Below are 18,768 nucleotides of genomic sequence, written 5' to 3' on the forward strand. Positions count from 1 at the left end.
AGCAAGCTTATGGATGATGCCAAGGTGTGTAGTGCAGTCAACACATCTGAGGGATGGGATGCCATCCAGAGAGACCTAGACAGGCTTGAGCAGTGGGCCCACAAAGCCCAGTGCAAGGTCAGGAACCTGGAAAGTGGCAACCTTCACTATCAATAAAAGCTGGGGTATGATAGGAAAAAGTACAGCCCTGCGGAAAAGGACCTGAGGGTACTGGTGGGTGCTAAGCCAGACATGAGCCAGCAATTGCCCTCAGCCTAGAAAGCTAACTGTATCCCGGGCTGCATCAAAAGAAGCATGGGCAGCAGGGAGAAGAGGGCAATCCTGCCCCTCTACTCTGTGCTGATGAGACCTCACCTGGAGTACTGTGTCCAGATGTGGAGTCCTCAGTACAGGAGAGACATGGACTTTTCAGAGTGCATTCAGAGGAGGACCACAAAAAATGATCCAAAGGATGTCCTATGTGGACAGGCTGAGAGCTGGGGGTGTTCAGCCTGGAGAAGGTTCCAGGGAGAGCTGAGAGTGGACTTTCAGTATTTAAAAGGGATCATTGAGAAAGAAGGGGTCAGCCTCTTTAGCAGCTCTGCTTTGTTATAATAGGAAAAAGGGAAATGGTTTCGAACTAAAAGAGGGGAGATTTAGATGAGATATAAGAAAAAGATTTCTACAATATAGGTTGTGAAGCACTGGCACATGTTGCCCAGAGACATGGTGGAAGCCCCATCCCTGAAGAAATTCAAGATCAATTCAAGGGCTCTGAGCAACTGATCTATCTGTGCATGTCCCTGTTCATTGCAGGGAACTAGGACTAGATGACCTTTAAAAGTCCCTTCCAACTCAAACAATTCTGCAATTCTATAATAAAATACTTTCCATGCAGGCTTGTAGTATAATACAGCTTTTTACATTCTGAAACAAATTCTGCCGATACTGAACAATCCAGGGTGAACTCTTGAGCTCAGCAGAACAAAGAGTTCATCCTTGACATCACAGGCCACTCCATCCTCCCAGACTGGGATGGATGAACCCTGCTCTACTGCCTGCCTATCTCTGCTTTGCCATTTGGACAATTGCATTGCCCTACATCACCTCTGCAAGTTGGTCCAGGCTCTAGGATTCCACTACGATCATACTGAGATTGTTGCAGAAAATGACTCTCCCATCCTTCCTGCTGCTGCATTCGGGCTGGCAGAGAGCTTCCTGCAGGCGGCTCCGCAGAGCTGCTGGTGCTGTGCCCAGGAAATTTTTTGTCCCTGTCAGGAAATCCATCATATGGCCTCCAGCTGGGTCCCCCTCAATGAAGCACTCAGTGATGTCCCAACCCGATGGGAACTCATAAACGTGGTACTTGATGCTGAGCTTCCTCAGAACTGCCGTGATGCTGTCGGAGGTGATGTAGTGGCCACTGTCAGTTGAAGGCAAGCAATGCCTGTACTTCTTCCATAAGCTGGCCCAACCGCTGCTGTCTGTGGATGGGAGGAAGATCAGGCACGTCTAAAAGCATACACCTAAAAAGCTCATTCCGGATCAGCCTCCCCACTACTTCTGGTGGAAGGCTTAATGCTTAACATGGGGAACTGTGTTTTATTCACCATACCACCAGCTGGGGACTCGAGAATGACACACTGGAAAAAAAAACAACACTTTTTAAAAAACAAGTATGGCAATATTATAAGTGTCTCCTTTTCAAAGCCCACAGGTCTAGGCAGCTCCCTTTGTCCTGCTTGAGTCTTGGCCATTGCTGTGTGGAGAGAAGAGCCCCAGAGCTCAGGCTGTCTTTGCATGGTGCTCATTTCACCATGAACAAGGACTGGCCTTCTTCCAGGCACAGCTGCTCTTCTCTCTAGGCAATAATTTCACAGAGTCATTCATCTACTTTAAATGCAGGGAAGCAAGAGCATGCAGGTTATATCCATGTGGTTCCATCAGACACTGGGGTCCAACAGTCCAAGCTCATGAAAACATTTGTTTTGTTTAACTGCTATAGAATTAGTGCTACTGAAATCCCAAGGCAATTATAGCTGGCTTTCATACTTCATAGGAACAATGCAAAAATGGGAGGCCTCTCTTACCTGACAGAATTATGATCAGGAGTTTACCCTGATGGTTGAGGCAGCTGTGGAAAAACTTGATGGTGTTAGGAATATCTTCCACACGGTACAGCATCTGGAAGGGAGAGCTGCATGCAGTTATTCCTACTCCAGCCCTGCAAGGCTTGTGCAGAGCTGGTGCTTAACACCAATTCTCTGACGCTTCCCTCCCATTGCTGCCAGTTTTGTGGCTGGGAGATGTGTGCATCCCTCTAAGTTTTTAGGCAAGTTCTTTGCGCAGCTCACCATACTCACACCATACTCACCAAGTAGTTAAAACCAGCAGTACTGAATATCCTACCTGAATCATATGGATGAAGTCAAACTTCTTGTGTGTGTTTTTCTCTTTCACCTGTTGTTCATACTCTGAGGAAGTAAGCTGGTGCCAAGTAAAAGAGACCCCCTGCAGATCTGGGGCTCGATTAACCAGCTCTGTTTAAAAAGTAGAAACAAAACACAAATTTCACAGGACAGCATAAAAAATGATCATACAAATCAATGGTCTTGGCCATACCCCAGATGGCAGAGGGGCCCGAGATGCCTCACCTTTGTAGGCAGCCACGTGCTGTGGGTTGGGCTCTATGATTTCGTTGTTAATAAGGACCTCTGGGTGTGCAGCCTGCAGGATCTGGATCATTTTTAGATCCTGTTCACCTATTCAATAAACACAAATCTGTTATTTTTAAAAACACTTGAGTGGTGATGAAAGGATGCCAGTGCCCCAGCTGGCAAGGTAACATTATTTGCAGATAACACCAAGAATAAGGAAGAGATAAGCAACTGAGCAGAAACCTACTAATGGTAATATTCTTTACAATAGGAAACATAAGTTTTTGAGAAAAACACTGTTAAAATGAGGAACAAGGAGACAGTCAACACAGCCATGCAGCTTTGACGTTGGTGCTGCCCTGGGGAGGTGACAGCTGCTTTGTCACAGGTGTGACACTGCTTGGAGAGCTGGGGATACGCAGTGGGTCAGTCCCCTCTGGAGTCAGGCTACATGGTCTGGGCATCCGTTATCCAGCTGTTGTATTGGAGCTGCAAATAAAGGCTCACAGATTTGCAGCTTGAGCATCACGTAATTGCCCTTCATATTTAGTTACTGCTGCTCCTCCAAGACAGTCTGAGCTCTGGAGGAATAAGCATCAGCCTGTCTTGTCCTAGGAAATCCCCAGTGCCTTTTGAGGTGATGCAGGTCACCTCTGCTCCTACCAAAAAGGCCATGATGTGCTAAGTGTTCAAAACTCATCTGGTTCACGTGGGATTATGGAAAGAAACAGCAGAGATGATCACTTTGAATGGATCTCCGCGAGAATCCTGTTTGCTGTTTAGAGCGGGGCCTAGAAATTCTCCTGTCCATGCAAACTGTACACTCAGGGCACTCGACACCAGATCCTGTACCTTCTCTGACCTTCTGGACTAACTATGACAAGAACTGACATCTCTGATAGGTGTTATAGCAAGTAGAATTCAAGGAGGGAAATTCCAGCCAACTTAAATATAAAGATGCTGATGATACAATAATGATGGACCGTGGCAACTCAACACAAGCTGATGCTGCTCAAGATTTGTCCTATTCTCAGGCTCGTGTGCCTCCTGGAGAAAAGCAAGGAAGCTGCCAGCAGCAGCCCTTCAGCACAAGCCACACTGGGACACTGCTGAAGCAGGAGTGAAATACCCTGCAAACCACAACCCGCCTGATCCTCACCAGCAGCTGACAGCCAAGATGCCTGCACCAGCCATGGGGAACATGGGCTGAATGAGAAAGCGTGACTGGGATCAAGCAGCAGCCTTTCAGGATGCAGAGCAGGTCACAACCCCCATTAATGGTTCAGTTGACTACACTGATTCGGGCCGTGTGAAATCAGAGTCCAAGCCTCAGAAGGTCAGGGATCACACCTGACCTTTTGCTCGGTGCCATGCTGGCTCACTCCCATGCCGCCCGCGCAGGTTCGGCTCAGGCAGCGTTGGCACTGCAAGATGGAGGCCTGCATCCCTGCTAGAATGTCTTAGGGCTTTTACTTTCTCACTGAAAGTTCTTCTGAAGAGGAAATAAGGAAAAATGTGGGTAATGTAAAGGGTTTTCCTTTCCCTCATGTTTTCTTGGAGTCAGACAGAATTTCGGTGTTACAGTACATAATGAGAAAGAAGTGTAATTGAGAACTGAATGATTTCTTCCTCCTTGCTTTCTCATATGCTACAACATATTCCCAGCTGGGGAAAACAGCCTCTGTTATTTTTGTCTTACTCAGGAAAACAAGCAGACAGAGTGAGAAAAAATGCTTTCACTAGAAAGTATTAACAGTTATAATTCAACTGAAAATACTTTTTAAAGCAAAATCAAACTGATAAATTGAATTGCTACTTCTTTTCTCTACTTTTTTTTTACTTTTTTTCCAGATTCCCTGGGAGCAAAGCCGGATGTTTCACTGTTCATTTAGAACAGCTTTAAAGCCATTTCTTCCAAAAGATTTTTCATCTCTGGGGGAAATACCATTTGCAGCTAAACTCTAGTAATCTCTGGATAAAGACAGAGCTGTAACAAAGAAACCCAACCTGAAGAAGCTGGCTAGGTGCCATGCTGGTGGTTGTGCCGGCCCATGACCATCTCCACAGCCCCTCGTGGCCCTGAAAGCAACATAAAGTGGGAAGAGCCTTTGGGTGGGAGAATCTAGGATGGGACCTGTGGGTGGGAACAACCTCCCAGACACTCAAAGTCTTTCCAGTGAGGTTTGAAGATGCTTTCCTACTTAATCTAATGAAAGATTCCTTGATTTTAGAAACATGAGGCCAGATGACAGTCATCAAGAGATTGCCACGAGAAGTAGTGTTATGAATGCATGAACAGTTCTCCCCATAGCTCAAAACCTGGGTAATACTTTCCCTTTCCCCAAGGACCACCATTCCCCAGCATCTGCTGTGCTGTTCAGCTCCTTACCTGTGCCGCTCCCCACTCCCAGAATGTTTATAGTCGATTTTCCATTGCCGAGACTGAAATTACAAGTACATGTTACTCAACCACAGTGTGTCACATAATTCTATATTTTAATTATAACATCTTGGATACCATATTGGCCCAATTTAACTGAGACGTGCCACATGAAATCTGAGCATCCCTTTGGAACTCAGCTATAACTTACTACATGGCAGGAGCTTACCCTGTATGAGCAGGCTCATATTTCAAAGTACAGTACGGAGCAGGATATAGGATTTCTATTCCCCTGCCAGAGTTCTCTTCAAGCTATGGCTGACACCATGCATAAAGGCCTCAAGAAAACCCAGAGCGAGAAGTTCCCACTGAGGGAGCAGAGCTGTGCCTGGCTGAGGCTGTGGGGACAAGGCAAAATGGGGCAAATCTCTGCACCCTCGGGAGACAAGTTTGGTTTTCTACACAGCATATTCACTAGCATCCTACTAAGCTGCTTTATTTTGCATTGGTCCAGCAAACAAAATTGTTTAAAATTCACATTAAGAAATATTTAGAAATATTTCTTCTAGCATTTCCTCAAACAATTGTTTTCTTTATTGTTACCTCTATTGCATTGGATAGATTGATTGAGAAACAGATCAATAGATAGACAGATATAATGTCTGTTCTGGAGTTATCTGCCTTTTTTTTCTCAAGGGAGAACACACTTTCCACAATATCCAGCAATTAATCCAGACTTGAAACTGTTTTCTTGTAGCTTGGATCTAGCCTGTTCTGAAACTATCTACAGTCACACAGGCTTAGTATATTACATCAGTACTTCACAAAACTGATTATCATTTGATGCTTAAGCAATGCAAATTAACTTGGGATAGAAATAAGGAGTCTTAGGGGACTGAGGAAACCAAGAATTAGTCATTACAATGGAATTAGAGATGTTCTTTTGGACTGATGTGTGAGGAAGTCCCAAAAGTAGGAAGAAAGAACAAGGAAGATTCATTTTGGGGAAAAAAAGGTAGATAGATAGATAGATAGATAAGTAGATAAAGAGATAGAGGAAAAAAGGAAAAAAGAAAGAAAGAAAGAGAAAAAGAAAAGAAAGAAAATTCAATACACTTTAATCCTTGGAAAATCAGCTAATGAAAGCAGATGGACATGCAAATAAGGTCTTGATTCTTTCTTTTACATAAGCAGAGAAGAAGCACAGGATATTAATTGAAATTGCACTTAAACAGAATATTTGAAAGGCTGCTGTTAATGGAATCAAAACTTAAAAGCATTAGAAGTTCATTCGTGCCCCAGAAAATCTGTCATACTCCAAGATGTTTGCTGACCCAAGGTCACAGATGGCCTTACCACCTCAGTGGACACGCTCCTTACCCAGCCATGATGTGTGGCATCACTTCCTTGTTGAACTCATCCATGCACTGGTGCTCTGTTGAGTGATCCAAAAATGACTGAAAGGCCTCTACATACTCCTCAGCCGTGAGACTTCTCATGGAAGGGATGACATACAGCTCTTGAGAAACAAATATGAATGGTGTGTTAGTAAATTCCGGGCAAATGAAGGATCAAAGCACTTACCTCGTGGAAGAAACCAAACCAAACCCAGCCCAACCCAACAGAAGCCAGAGATTCGGGAAGATGGTGCAGAGGTCACACAGCCCAGGAGCCATCCATGCACATGGGCTCATGTGAAAACTCAGTCTGTTGACACTAAAGATACAAAAATTACTCTTTGATGTCCTTTGACACCAGCATGTTAAGCAATAGTCATTACTGCAGGTTGCCCTGAGGAAGATGTACCCATAATTTCCTGGAGGTGTTTAGCTGGATGCTACTTGGTTTGCAGAAAGGGAGTGTATTTCTAGCAAGAAGGTGAAGATGATTGCTCAGGAGGTTCTGGAAGGGTTGTGGTTCTCACACATGCTGGATAGGATGAATGAAACCCCCAGCTGTTGGCACACTTGCTATTAGGGGTGATGCACACCTGCAGCTGAAGCAAAAATAGTTAACCCCATGTGCCTCATTTCTGGCTCTCACTGACATGGGACTGCAATACACTGCCAGGGAGGTGAATTCCCACTAGGAGCCATGGCTTGTGGCCATGAGGGCAATCGGCAGCAAAAGCATTTCAGTTGGATGGGCTCATACTTACACACCAGAACTAAGATTTCCAGCTCTGAACCAAGGCCCAGGCAACTCAAGGGGCTACAAGCAATTATTGCAAAATCCAGCTTTCCTGATGTCTCATACTAAAGATGTTGCTCCTGCCCGGGGACAAGCACTGGCCAGCTGCTTGAGTCTGAGGAGCAGCGATAAGACTAAGACTGCAGGCTCACTCAAAGATGCCATTCAGCTAAATGCTGTCTCTAGGGTCTATCTCAGACAGATGGCTACATCAAGGATGCAGCGGTAGTGCCAACCTCAACATCTGAGATCAGCACTGAAAAGGTAGTGTTGAGAAGGGAAAAAAAATCAGCTCCTACCCTAATTTCCTCCTAACTGAAGTGAGGAACCTTACACGGATGCTTATGCTGTTTCAAAAACCCGTGTCCCTGGCTGCTGTGTTTCTGTGAGGTATGAATAGGGATTCAACATCCAGCCCAATTGGAGGTACAGATATCAATATCTATCTCAGATTGATCACTTGAATACAGTGTAGCACCCTGTTTCTTTCTTTTTCTTCCTTTAACAACTTCCAATTCTGTTGCCAAGAGAATTAAGATATATTTATAGTGAATGGGCATTTTACTTTTATCTCTTTTTTTGTTTGTTTGTTTACTTCCAAATACCTGAATTATCGTGTGGATCTGCCAGAATCTCTGCTTCAAAGTTCATGCTGGGTAACCTATTCCTGTAAGGAAAGTATAGTACTTCGGTTATTTGAAGAACCTGTATGCTTTTTTGAAGCTGCATTGAAAATGCAGAACAGAAGGAAGATACTCCAGGACAAATTTTCCTCGTTCGATAATCAATACTATTTGGTGCTCTTTTACTATAACAAAGAAAGCTAAAAGCTCTTGATCATACAGAATTGCTGGTGATGGTGTGGCCACCTGCACCAGTGCTTGCCTGAGATGTGTGGTGGAAGATTCTTCCCTCTCTGAAGAATCATTCACCAGTCAGTACAGAGGAAGGCATTAGATTAACTGTGAGACTTTTAGTCATGAAAGGAGTAGAAGAAATAGCAGTGAAATTACAAAAAGATGATAGGGAGCTTCAGCATCTGAAGCGCGTTTCTTGTCCCGATATTTCAGGGTTTGTTTTGCTTCTGTTTCTTAATTTCAGGTTCTCCTGGCTGCAGCTGTTACCTGGGTGATTGGTAGAATCCATAGGACTCAGGGGACAAAAAGCAAAGGAGTCATTGGACCATTACTATTTTCCATCAGGCAAACATTTTCATTCTTAGTTTAGGGGTTTTTTAGTATGTGAAGATTTCCAGCAATGAAGTCACCTCTCCATTTTCCTTTGACAATGTGCCACATCTATGGAAGAGATGTGCAAAAGGAAAGTATGAAATGAAACTGAAGCAAGGACCTCATTTCTGCAAAGAAAGTTTTAGGGTGAGGCTACCTACAAAAAGGAAATAGTTATCTTCTGCATAACTGCATTTCAATGTGGAGATGAACAGCAAGACATAGGAGTGATATTCCCATATAACCTTGGTTTAGCCACATTGCTGCTCCCCTAGCCTTGCCATTATGAAATGCAAAAGCAGTAAGGAGCCCTAAACTGCCCCCGGTAATGGAAAAGCTCTTGTGCAAATAAGAAATAAGCCAGGAGGTGGAAAAGAAAAATGAGAGACTTGTAATGGTGGCTTTAAGACATGAGCATACAAAGACTGTTAGTAGGTAGCATGGAAATGGCCACGTGTGCAAATAACGTGCTGCTTTGGTGAATGAAAAAAGACTAAGGTGTCCCAGAAATACTTGGAGACACTGGGGTGCTGCCAGGCTTCTGTAAGAACTTCCCATTTCATTTGAGTTCATGATAAAAACCCTGTAGAGAGAGTTTTCAGGCTCCCACAAGGTTGATCAAAGGTCTCAGTTCTGTCATCTCGACCTCAGATCCCCTATAAAAGGCCTTACAGAAGTTCTGCAGTAATGAGCCTGAACTTAGCCCCCCTCCATAAGCTCCAGCTTGGCTGCAGGCCAGTTCTTCAAATTTCCACTCAACCTTCTGACCTCTTCCATCTCTGCCTGTCGAAACAGAGGACTATTTTGTCCTCTCAGCTGGCTGAACCAAGCAAGGTGATTTTCAGGCTAAATCTCCCACCATAATACTGAGAGATGGCATGTTTTTTCCGGGGATGGTCTGGGGATGCATACTCCATTTCTAACAGGTCAAATGTTTCCAGCCACCACAGAAGACCTGCCAGGAGGCCTGGACAGACTGTTCAGTACAAGCATTCACCAGGAGGGAGGATGCCAAATTAACTCTCCTACTGAGGTTTTCAGCATTTCTCTGCAGGCAGGGTTCCTAAGACTGATTAGCACTAATTGTTGGGAAGGTGGATACCTTTTGGGAGCACTGAGCATGGCAGCCAAAGGCTCCCCCTGGCAGCAGCAGGTATAGAGGCACAAGGAGTCCCTCTCCTGCATCCTTGAAGGCTGAATGAAGCCCTGGAACACGAGCCCAGGATCTCTTTCTTTCCATCACGTGCAAACACAGGAGGTCTCTCTTCACAAAGCCTCCCTCACCCCCATCCCTCCCAGGATGTGGGCACATGTGCTTTTATTCTCAAATCACACATGGCTGCTCATGACACAGGGACCCCTTCCCCACCCGACCTACCTCTTCATCTCAGGGGTGGGCTCCATGGTGTGGGCTGGTGCCAGGGCTCCCTCAACCTGGCCGTGTGCTTGTGGCACAGCGTGGAGGCCGGCGTATCACCCAGCTCCTAGGTGAGCATTGCCACCAGCACCAGCCTCTTGCTCGACCTCTGGGGACACTGCTGGTGGCCTCTGGCCAGCACCTGTTGGGACAGCAGCGTCACTTGAGCGATGAGGGGGAAACCCGAGCCCTGCCCAAGCGGTGACGTCTGCCGCGCCGTCCTCCTCGTACAGACAGTGACATGGGAAATGCCTGGGCAGGGAGCTGTGGTGTTTTCAAGGGGAAATAAAAGGACAGAGTGAGAGCGTAAAGCCTTTACAACTCCAGTGGAAGTGGATGAGGGATGTCAGCCGCCACCGGGCAGATCGAGAGGCTATGTTATTTGCTTTTTAATTTGCTTTGAACTCCTTCTCCACTTCCCAGCCCCGCACTGCCTCCAGCCAACATCTGAAGTCCCAGCTGTCCCCAGAGAGGAGAGTGGGCACAGGGCAGGAGCAGGACCCCATGTTTCTGCTCCACCAGGAGCCATACAGCCAGGCCCCCTACATTCCCCACCATAGCTGTCCCGCTGTTCCCCCCCACTGCACATCTCCCATCCCATCCTCACAGGAAGCACTGCCCACGCCACGCAGCCCTGAGCACCCCACAACCAAACCTTTCCGAAGCAACAGGAGCTGAAGAGGAACCTCCAGCTTCTGGGAGCTGCGAGATGCTGAGAGCTCGTTGTGTGCTGACTGGAAGCTAATCCCTGCCCGACCCGTCACCCGGCCCAGCACCGAGCTGGCATTAGTGCACAGCAGTAGCCTTTGTTCGGCAGCACAGGAGACAAGAGAGCCTTGTGCACAACCCTGCTGCAATGCCAGCCCTCAGGGCAGCCGGGCATGTTGTGCTTTGGGGTGTGCTGGCAAGGTGCTGCCTTGATCTGCGCTGAGCTGTGTGTTCCGTGCAAATAGGAAGACAGGTTTTTGGACTCTGAGGGCAATGTCTAAAGCTAAGGCTTTAGTTCCTCTAGAAGGACAAAGCAGCTGTGTTTCCCCACACAGCTGCTGGTCCTCCAGGGCTCCACAAGGCTCAGCATCACTCACACAGTGCCATGTCCCCTCCAGCTCCATCAGACTGCAGAGACAAGCCCTGGACCTGCACCACCAAATACTTGCAAGCCTTGTAGTTTGGAAACTCATGACCCATCTCCCCCAGAACGGAAGCATGGAAATCCATTTTTTTTTAACACATCCTTCCTGCCTTTCCATTAAAGGCTGGCTGCTGGCACAGCTCTTTTAGAACGCTAAAAACACTCTTTGTCAGACTGTTTGACTAGAGTTCATATCTCTCATGTAGCTGTAATCATAGAGTGAAGGAGAGGGCAGAGGGGAGTCTGACATGGCCACCTCGAGAAGGGCCGTTTGTTTCAAGGCCTGACCAGCTTTTGCTCTACAGACCACTAAGCATTAAAAATATATATCTATGAGAACAAAGACAGTTATGGTATAGCATTCCCTTTACTCTCAGTAGCTCACAGGACTTGAACAGGAAAAAACACGCTCAGAATTTCAATTCCTATGTTCTTGTGCTGCTTCCAGCACAAGACAGCTGCAGACTGGGAAGGGCTGGGACCTGCTCATGGCACTTCATCAGCAGGATTCAGAACACCTCATCTCAGAGCAGAGCAAGAAGTGGTGTACAGAAGAGCAGAGGATTGCTAGGGTCTGTCCCTGTTAGACAGTCAGCAGAACCAACAGTAAGGCTGTGGAGAACAATCTCTGAGATACGCTCCTTCAGCAAGGCTTGTGGCTGAAGCAGAGAGCCTGGAAACTTTCCAAGGAACATTCAGTAGAAAACTGAATCATTTACAGGTGTACTGCAGAAATACATCACATCCAGGTGCATTCCTGATGCAGTCATAGCACTGTTCTCACTCACCTTTTGGCAGATTGCAATATGGTTAACAGAGGAATCATCCACAAGAAAGGATCTATGGGTGCTGGATTTATTCTGCTGAACACAGAGGCCACTAGATGGTGATGCAAGGACGTTTTTTCCGCTCTTTCTCTTCTCTTGGCTTCCCATTAGTTGAGCTTGGCCTTTCCTGGTAACACAGGTGGCTGTTGTCTTTTTCTTTCTGAGTGCTGACAGAGGTCATTTGGCAGCAGATCGCTCGCTGCCCGCCTGTCCTGCATGAGCCAGGCTGCAGTCAGCAGTACAGCAGTACGATGTGCTTGCTGCTGGGGGAGTGTGTTTGAGGCTCAGCACAGGGAAGAGCAAAGGACTTGGCTTTCACTTTTCGGATTAGCCTTCTTTTGTAGGCTGTAGAAAAGAAAAGTATTTTATATTAAACACAGTGGGAGAAAAAAAGGGTTTTCAGGAAACTGGTAATCTCTGAAAATGGCCACACTTTGGAACAGTTACTGTGGAAAAAAGTCAGGAGATTTTCCTCAGAGTTAGCAGTCAGATCTCCAGGCAGTATTTTCTTCCTCCTTTGAGACCAGTTATTGTCCTGCAAATAAGAAGAGAAAGTAGATGAGAAAGATTGGATTGGCAGCAGCACAGTCAGTACTGGTCTGTAGGGCAGATGTATGCCATGAGCACATGTGATACAGGGACACACTGTACAGGAGCAATGCTGTGGGGTGAGCAGAGGTGTGTCCCAGCTCTCCTAGCACATCTTTAATTGTACATTTGGTAAGGGCAAACTTGCTAAGGGAAAATGGTAATATTAAATTTCCAGCTTCTGCAGTGTTGTGGGACACCCAAAGTGTATCAAGGGTTCAGAACATAGAAGATGAATCATGGGATCATGGAACCATGGAAAAACCAAGGCTGGAAGGGAGCTCAGAGATCCACTGGATGCCTTGGAAGAAGCCCAGGCACTGGCTCACTTAACAGCAATTTCAAGTAAGCTTTCAGCAGCTGGTGGGTAGGGGAAAGGTAGTTGGAGTGCCCCATTCTGAACAGCCACCTCAGAAAAGGCTTTGGTAACAACTCTGAAAGCAAAATAATTTTATAACAAACTGATAAAACTAGAATATTTAGGAGAACCGTATTTAAGTGACTAAATGTCCTACTTACTCATTACGCCTAAAGCAAGCAGCTTAAGCCATCAGCTCATACCATGATTTCAGACCTGGGGTGCAGAGGAATGGGAGGGAAACTGCTTTGTGACTTAAATTGCTTCTCCACCAGCTGCTAAAAATTGATTGCCAGTTTCCATTAAACAGAGAAGCACCATTGGTCTCCTGCTTCCCCAAGCAGTGCCAGTCCCTTGGGTGCTGCTGCTAAGCCATGCCCTACACTGCAGTGCTTGCAGCAGCCCCATGGTTTTCCTCTATTTTTCTCCCCCACTGCTTAGCAATCTCCTTGTGGTGACAACAAAATGTCTGTTTTCCAGGAAACCATTTGAGTGTTATGGATTAGCTATGGTAGGCACTTGCAGACCTCCATAAAGCATGTTGACACACTCTCCAGTGTATTACTAACTTGGCTGAAAAATTGATCAAAACTGATAGAGTTGCAGGGCCCTGAGTCCCTTTACAATCTGCTACTGTGCTGCTCAGCTCTGGCAGAGGTAGGAGAAGCCAAACCTGGTTTCTGTGAGCACAGTCTGTGTTTTGCGGGGTGTTTGTGCTTTGTTCCATCATAGTCTCCTCTCTGGGAAGGCAGCCAGGTGTCAGCTCCCTGGACATTCCCATGTCCCAGTCCTACCAGAACACCACCTCCTTCTGTTTGCTGCTTACAACTTGATATTCACTGCAAGCCCAAGTGAGGGCTGAATAGCGATATCACAAACATGGTGTCAGGTGGGATGGGAAACACTGAGATAGCAAAAGAGGGATCAGAAGTGGAAAAGATAACAGAGCTAAGCATGCTACCAGAGCCAAAGTGCCTCCCTGCATTCATCCTCTGGTGCTCTTTCTACTTCTGATACAGCTTATGGACTCCAGTGATGTTGTTTAAACATATGTTTGACACAATATCAAACTATTAATACTATATATTCTTATTAGAGGAAAAAGATGCCTTTGTGGGCATCAGGGCAATGACAGGCCATTGCCCTTATTCTCCCATTCAGCCCCAAAATCTCATTTCTTTACCCCAAAGCAGTTTTTGGGCCAATTCCTTTAGCAGGGCTGTGATGACTGGGCAGATGTGATGGATCATGGAATGACCACCACCAAATGTCCACAAAGGCAAAGCTCAGCTCCAGCACATTTTCATCTGTTGCTGGACTGTAGCACAACTCCAGCTTTCATCTCTTTCCCTTTCCTCTTTAAACAACACATAATCAAGTTAGCTTTCCTATAGAGAATGTACATTTGATCTTGATTTCTAGTATCAGCTACAGCACGAAAAATTAAAATTCAGGATTTGTTACCAATGCTTTAATTACACAACGTTATCAAGTTGTCACCAGGCCTTTAATTATTTTTCAGTTTATATCTAATTTCCCACATTGTGCTTTTGTGATGTTAAGGTAGATCTGCAACTGTAATAGAAAACGTCCAAGTCCTTTATGATGAGGTGGATTGGAAATGACAATGTTAATAAAATTTACTCATCTCCTGTGCCAAGAGCCACCACGGATACAAGGTTTATCTGCAGCTGGCATGCTGTTTGTTTATGCCCTTTTTGTACCACTGAACACATAATAATTTATTCTCCAAAAGAGCAGTGGCATAGGCTGCCCAGGGAGGTGGTGGAGTCACCATCCCTTGAGGGGTTCACGAGCTGTGGAGATGTGGCACTGAGGACTGTGGTCTGTGGGCATGGTGGGGTGGCCTGGGGTTGGACTTGGGGATCTGAGAGGTCTTTTCCAATCATCTATAATTCTATATTCGGAGAGAATGTGCTGGCTCCATGTGCTGGAGACTGTTGCCTATTTTATACCACCCTTCTCTCTCCTAGCTGTCCCAGCAGCACACAGAGCAGTATCTGAACCCCATGCAACGTGCTCTTTCCATGCCAACCTAAAGCTCTCTCCAACAGCGTGGCTCACAATTGTTCCCCAAAACAACAACTACACTGCACAGATGTGGATCATTAGTGCTTGAACCAGAACTAACTTCTCAGAAAATTGTACTTATTGCAGGACAAATTGAGTCTGCTACGGCAGAAGCCAGAATAATTGCTCAGGGGACTGTAGGGCTTATCCAGCAGTTAATTCATTATTTGTACCTGCTCGGAGCCAGGATAGAAACAGCAGGCAAGGCAGCAGCAAACAAGGTACAAACGCCAGCATCTCAGGATCAATTTGTTCAGATAAAAGCTTATTGCCATCACGGCAAGGTTGCAAAACACCTCTACAAGCGCTTACCAGTGGGAAAATAGGAGGGAGCAGCTTCACTGCAGTCCTTCAGCTTTTTGGTAAGATGTGTGAGCCCTACAGCTGCGACCCGAACACAACTAATGCTGTGCTTTGGGCTTCACTGTGCCACAGCCACCCCAACATCAGGGTCTGGAGGGCAGATCCCACCTTGACAACAGGGCCAGGCCAAGGCATGCAGAGAAGGAGCAGCAGCAGGAAGACAATGCTAACAAGCAGCAACACCAACCGCATGGCACAGCTGGGGCTCCATCACAGCTCCGTGTGCTCCTTGGGATGCGGCTCTGTGCAGCACTACAAGCCCCCTCTTTTCACTTGGACCTGAGCATGGCAGGGAGTTAGCAAGGTGTAAGACTTCATGTGCTTGGTGTGTTCACACTGAATTTACTACAATATACTCTTTTAATACTACAAATGCGCAATTTTGGCTAATAGCCATATAAGTCTTAATACATCACCTCAAACAGATCCATCATTGCTGAATATTTTTGCAGCTCTTCCCTCTACAACACAGGTACAGGATAGTTATTTTTTATTTTGGTTGAGAGAATGCATTAACACAATCTTGGGGAGATTTATGCTATTTGTTCTGCACCATTACACAGCCATTTTTACTAAAGCAAGCGATAATTAATCTGATTGTCCCCCCTCCCGTTAGGTACAGTGCAGACACGGCCATTTCTTTGCCCTTTGAAAATGAACACTTCCCACATGGCAAAGCAGTTATCATGAAGGGAGCCTCTCTGGCTCAGTAAGGCCCCCAAGACTGCACTCTATTAGCACAGCCATTTTTCAATCAGTTACCAAATGGAACCGAAACAAATGCAATAGGAATTCACGAAGCACACTAGGAGAAATACTTACAGCTAAAAGAGCAACTAAACCAACAGCCCCAACTTCAGTTGGCTTTCGTCATCGCATGGAGTAATTTGGGAGCACCAACATTTCAATGCACCAGGTTTCCATTCAACGTCTGTTAACACATATCATGCTACAGGGGGATGTTTTTACGTGGGAAGAACACAAGTGCTCTCAACGAAATGACTCAAGTGCAGTAAGGCATAAATCATCTCTAAACCTGTATAAAGGATGCTGAAGTCACAAACAAGGCATAAAATAATATAGAGCTAGAAAGCGCTTTTTCCTTATTAGGTTGATCAGAGAAAAGCCAGTCTGGCAAGCTTGTTCTATCATGCAAATGGATGTGGTAAAAAAAAGGAAATGAAAATTCTGATCTATATTCATTGTCTGGATGTCAGCGAGGGAGAAATAAAAGTTCCACTTTACATTTTGCTTTGCTTCAGAAAGCTGATCTGAAGTTCCATAGGAAAAAAAAAAAAAAGTAATCAAAGCTGATGAAGAAGCAAAAGAAAATCAAAGATAATTAACAGAAACAAAGCAAGCATCAGACACGGTGTCTAATATTAACAAAATACAGAACACAGAACGTGCTCGACTGCACCCAGCAGCGGCTGTAGGCACTGACAGCACTGTAATGGGCAGATTTATGGGTGGATTTCTCTCCCAAAGGCCCCAGCACCAGCCTGGCTGTCACCACTCCTGTCCTGATCACCGCAAGACCCCATCCCAGCAGCAGTGGGGTTGAGCCCCAGGCATGGGACAGTATTTTCTGATTATTGTTTTCCAAAATTTTCCTTTTCTCCAGACTGAGTAAACCCAGTTCCTCCAGCTACTCCCCACAAGACTTGTGCTCCAGACCCCTCACAGCTCTGTTGCCCTTCTCTGGACATACTCAGGACCTCCATGTCTTTCTTGTAGTGAGGGTCCCAAAATTGAACACAGTATTTGGGGTGCGGCCTCACCATCGGAGAAGGGATGATCACCTCCTGCTGCTGCTGGCAGGATGGCACTGGCCTTCTTGGCCACCTGGGCACACTGCTGGGTCATGCTCAGCTGCTGCCAGCTAACACCACCAGATCCTTTTCCTCTGTGCAGACTTCCAGCCACCCTGGCCCAAGCCTGTAGTGATGCATGGGATTGTTGGTTACAGGAGGAGATGAGGTTGGTCGAACCCAGCGAAGACTTGTGCTGCTTGTCCTCAGGCTGCAGCTCTCCTCACTTCATTTCAGATTTCACAGCACTGGGCTTTTTTCTCCTAGCATCCATTTCTCAGGTTTGCCTGATTGCGTGAGACAGGCGGCTGTGTTTTAGATCTTGGCTGTCACGGTGATGAAAATGAGGGGATGAACAGTAAAAGCACTAATATTATGTGGAAAAATACTCAAAATGTTCATTACTAATTAACTGTACTCCCAAAGAGTCAGCCCTGATGATCTGTGAGCAGGGCTGCCAATTCAGCAAGGCTGCCAACTCAGCAGGGCTGATTTCCGTGAGGAGCTCATAACCATGTGAGGTGGGAGCTGTGGAGGGGACCCAATAGACTCAGCACTGCAGCTTTCTACGTAGTGTTCTGCCTGTGCAACAAAAACACTGCAGAATTTTGCAAAATGGAAGATTTTAGGGTATTTTTTTTTTTCTGTCACAAATGACCCGCACTGTACGAACAGCACTACTGAGCATGAGATCTGTCCTCCTGTCTCTCACATCCGCCTTCGGTCCTACAGCTTCATCAGCGCAGATTTTTGTGGTCAATGAAATTGGATGATGATGCCAGCACCTATTCCTGTAGAAAACACAAAATTACTGAAGAGCAGTTCACATAAATAAACACTTCCCTCAGAAGAGGACAGCAGTGTTAATGACAAATTGAGTGAAAACTCACTTGGCACGAGGCAAACAAAATAGTAAATATTTCACATTACTGCTCTGCAGTGACAGAGACTGCATTCAAAAATAATTGTTGTGGATCTGCCATATTATCCAAAGAAATAGAGTGGCAATGCAATCATGACTTGACACAGCTGCACTACAGCTTTTCATCTCAGCCCAAATGTTAACAGGCTTCATCAGCTGCTTGTGTCAGGTGAGAATGTGAGATTCTCTGAAGACCTGGCAACCTCGTGATGCTTCCCCGCAGTAAGGAACGTGCCCAAACGTCACTGCTGCTGCCCCAAAGGCAGGATCATGGTACAGGGCTCACACCAACGCATGTCCCCAGTGCCTCACTGCAATAGGAACCAGAGTAGAACTGGGGCTGAGATACTGAACCACCTTTTCTCCACTCCCAGACTTGTCAGACTCTACAAGATGAAGTTCTTTACCGAGTTAAATAATGCTGGGGTTAGAGAAAACACCAAATAGCTGTAAGGTGGCCTGGCTGGCTTCTACTGTGATGTTTTCTTGCAGTCTGTCATGGGAGAGAGAGCTCAAACAGCTCAGACACTGCCTGGGTTTCAGCAAATGTGCCACTCACACTTCTTAAGGGAAGCTGCTCAATTGCAGCAGCTGAAACAGAAGTAGTCACCTGTGCTTTGGCTGTGCTGCAACTCCTACAAGCCCTACTTAGTGTATGTTGGAAGAAAAATCTCCCATAAGAGAATCTTTCCTGCAAAGGCCTACTTGGGTTTGCTTATCTGAGGACAAGATGTCAACTGTCACCATCAATTGCTTGCAGTCTTTTCTCAAGGCATGGGGAATGATTTAAATGGGATAGATTTAAAATCCATCGTGACTTGCCA

The 18,768-nt window shown here is 45.9% G+C and overlaps 1 protein-coding gene across 1 annotated transcript; it reads right to left on the reverse strand.

The window, feature by feature from the left end:
• Positions 1-798: 798 nt before the first annotated feature.
• On the reverse strand, positions 799-11,944 carry LOC122183750 (carnosine N-methyltransferase 2). Its single transcript, XM_042878036.1, has 9 exons — positions 11,773-11,944; positions 9,814-9,994; positions 7,812-7,873; positions 6,397-6,535; positions 5,026-5,078; positions 2,634-2,741; positions 2,389-2,519; positions 2,070-2,163; positions 799-1,463 (listed from the first exon to the last, which is right to left on the reverse strand). The coding sequence occupies exons 2-9, from the start codon at positions 9,837-9,839 to the stop codon at positions 1,108-1,110; spliced, it is 969 nt and encodes a 322-aa protein (XP_042733970.1). The 5' UTR covers positions 9,840-9,994; positions 11,773-11,944; the 3' UTR covers positions 799-1,107.
• Between the last annotated feature and the right edge of the window lie 6,824 nt (positions 11,945-18,768).

Source organism: Lagopus leucura, unplaced genomic scaffold, assembly GCF_019238085.1.
Source record: "Lagopus leucura isolate 7727_CA_CO unplaced genomic scaffold, USGS_WTPT01 Super-Scaffold_100019, whole genome shotgun sequence".
In the NCBI taxonomy this organism is placed as follows: domain Eukaryota; kingdom Metazoa; phylum Chordata; class Aves; order Galliformes; family Phasianidae; genus Lagopus; species Lagopus leucura.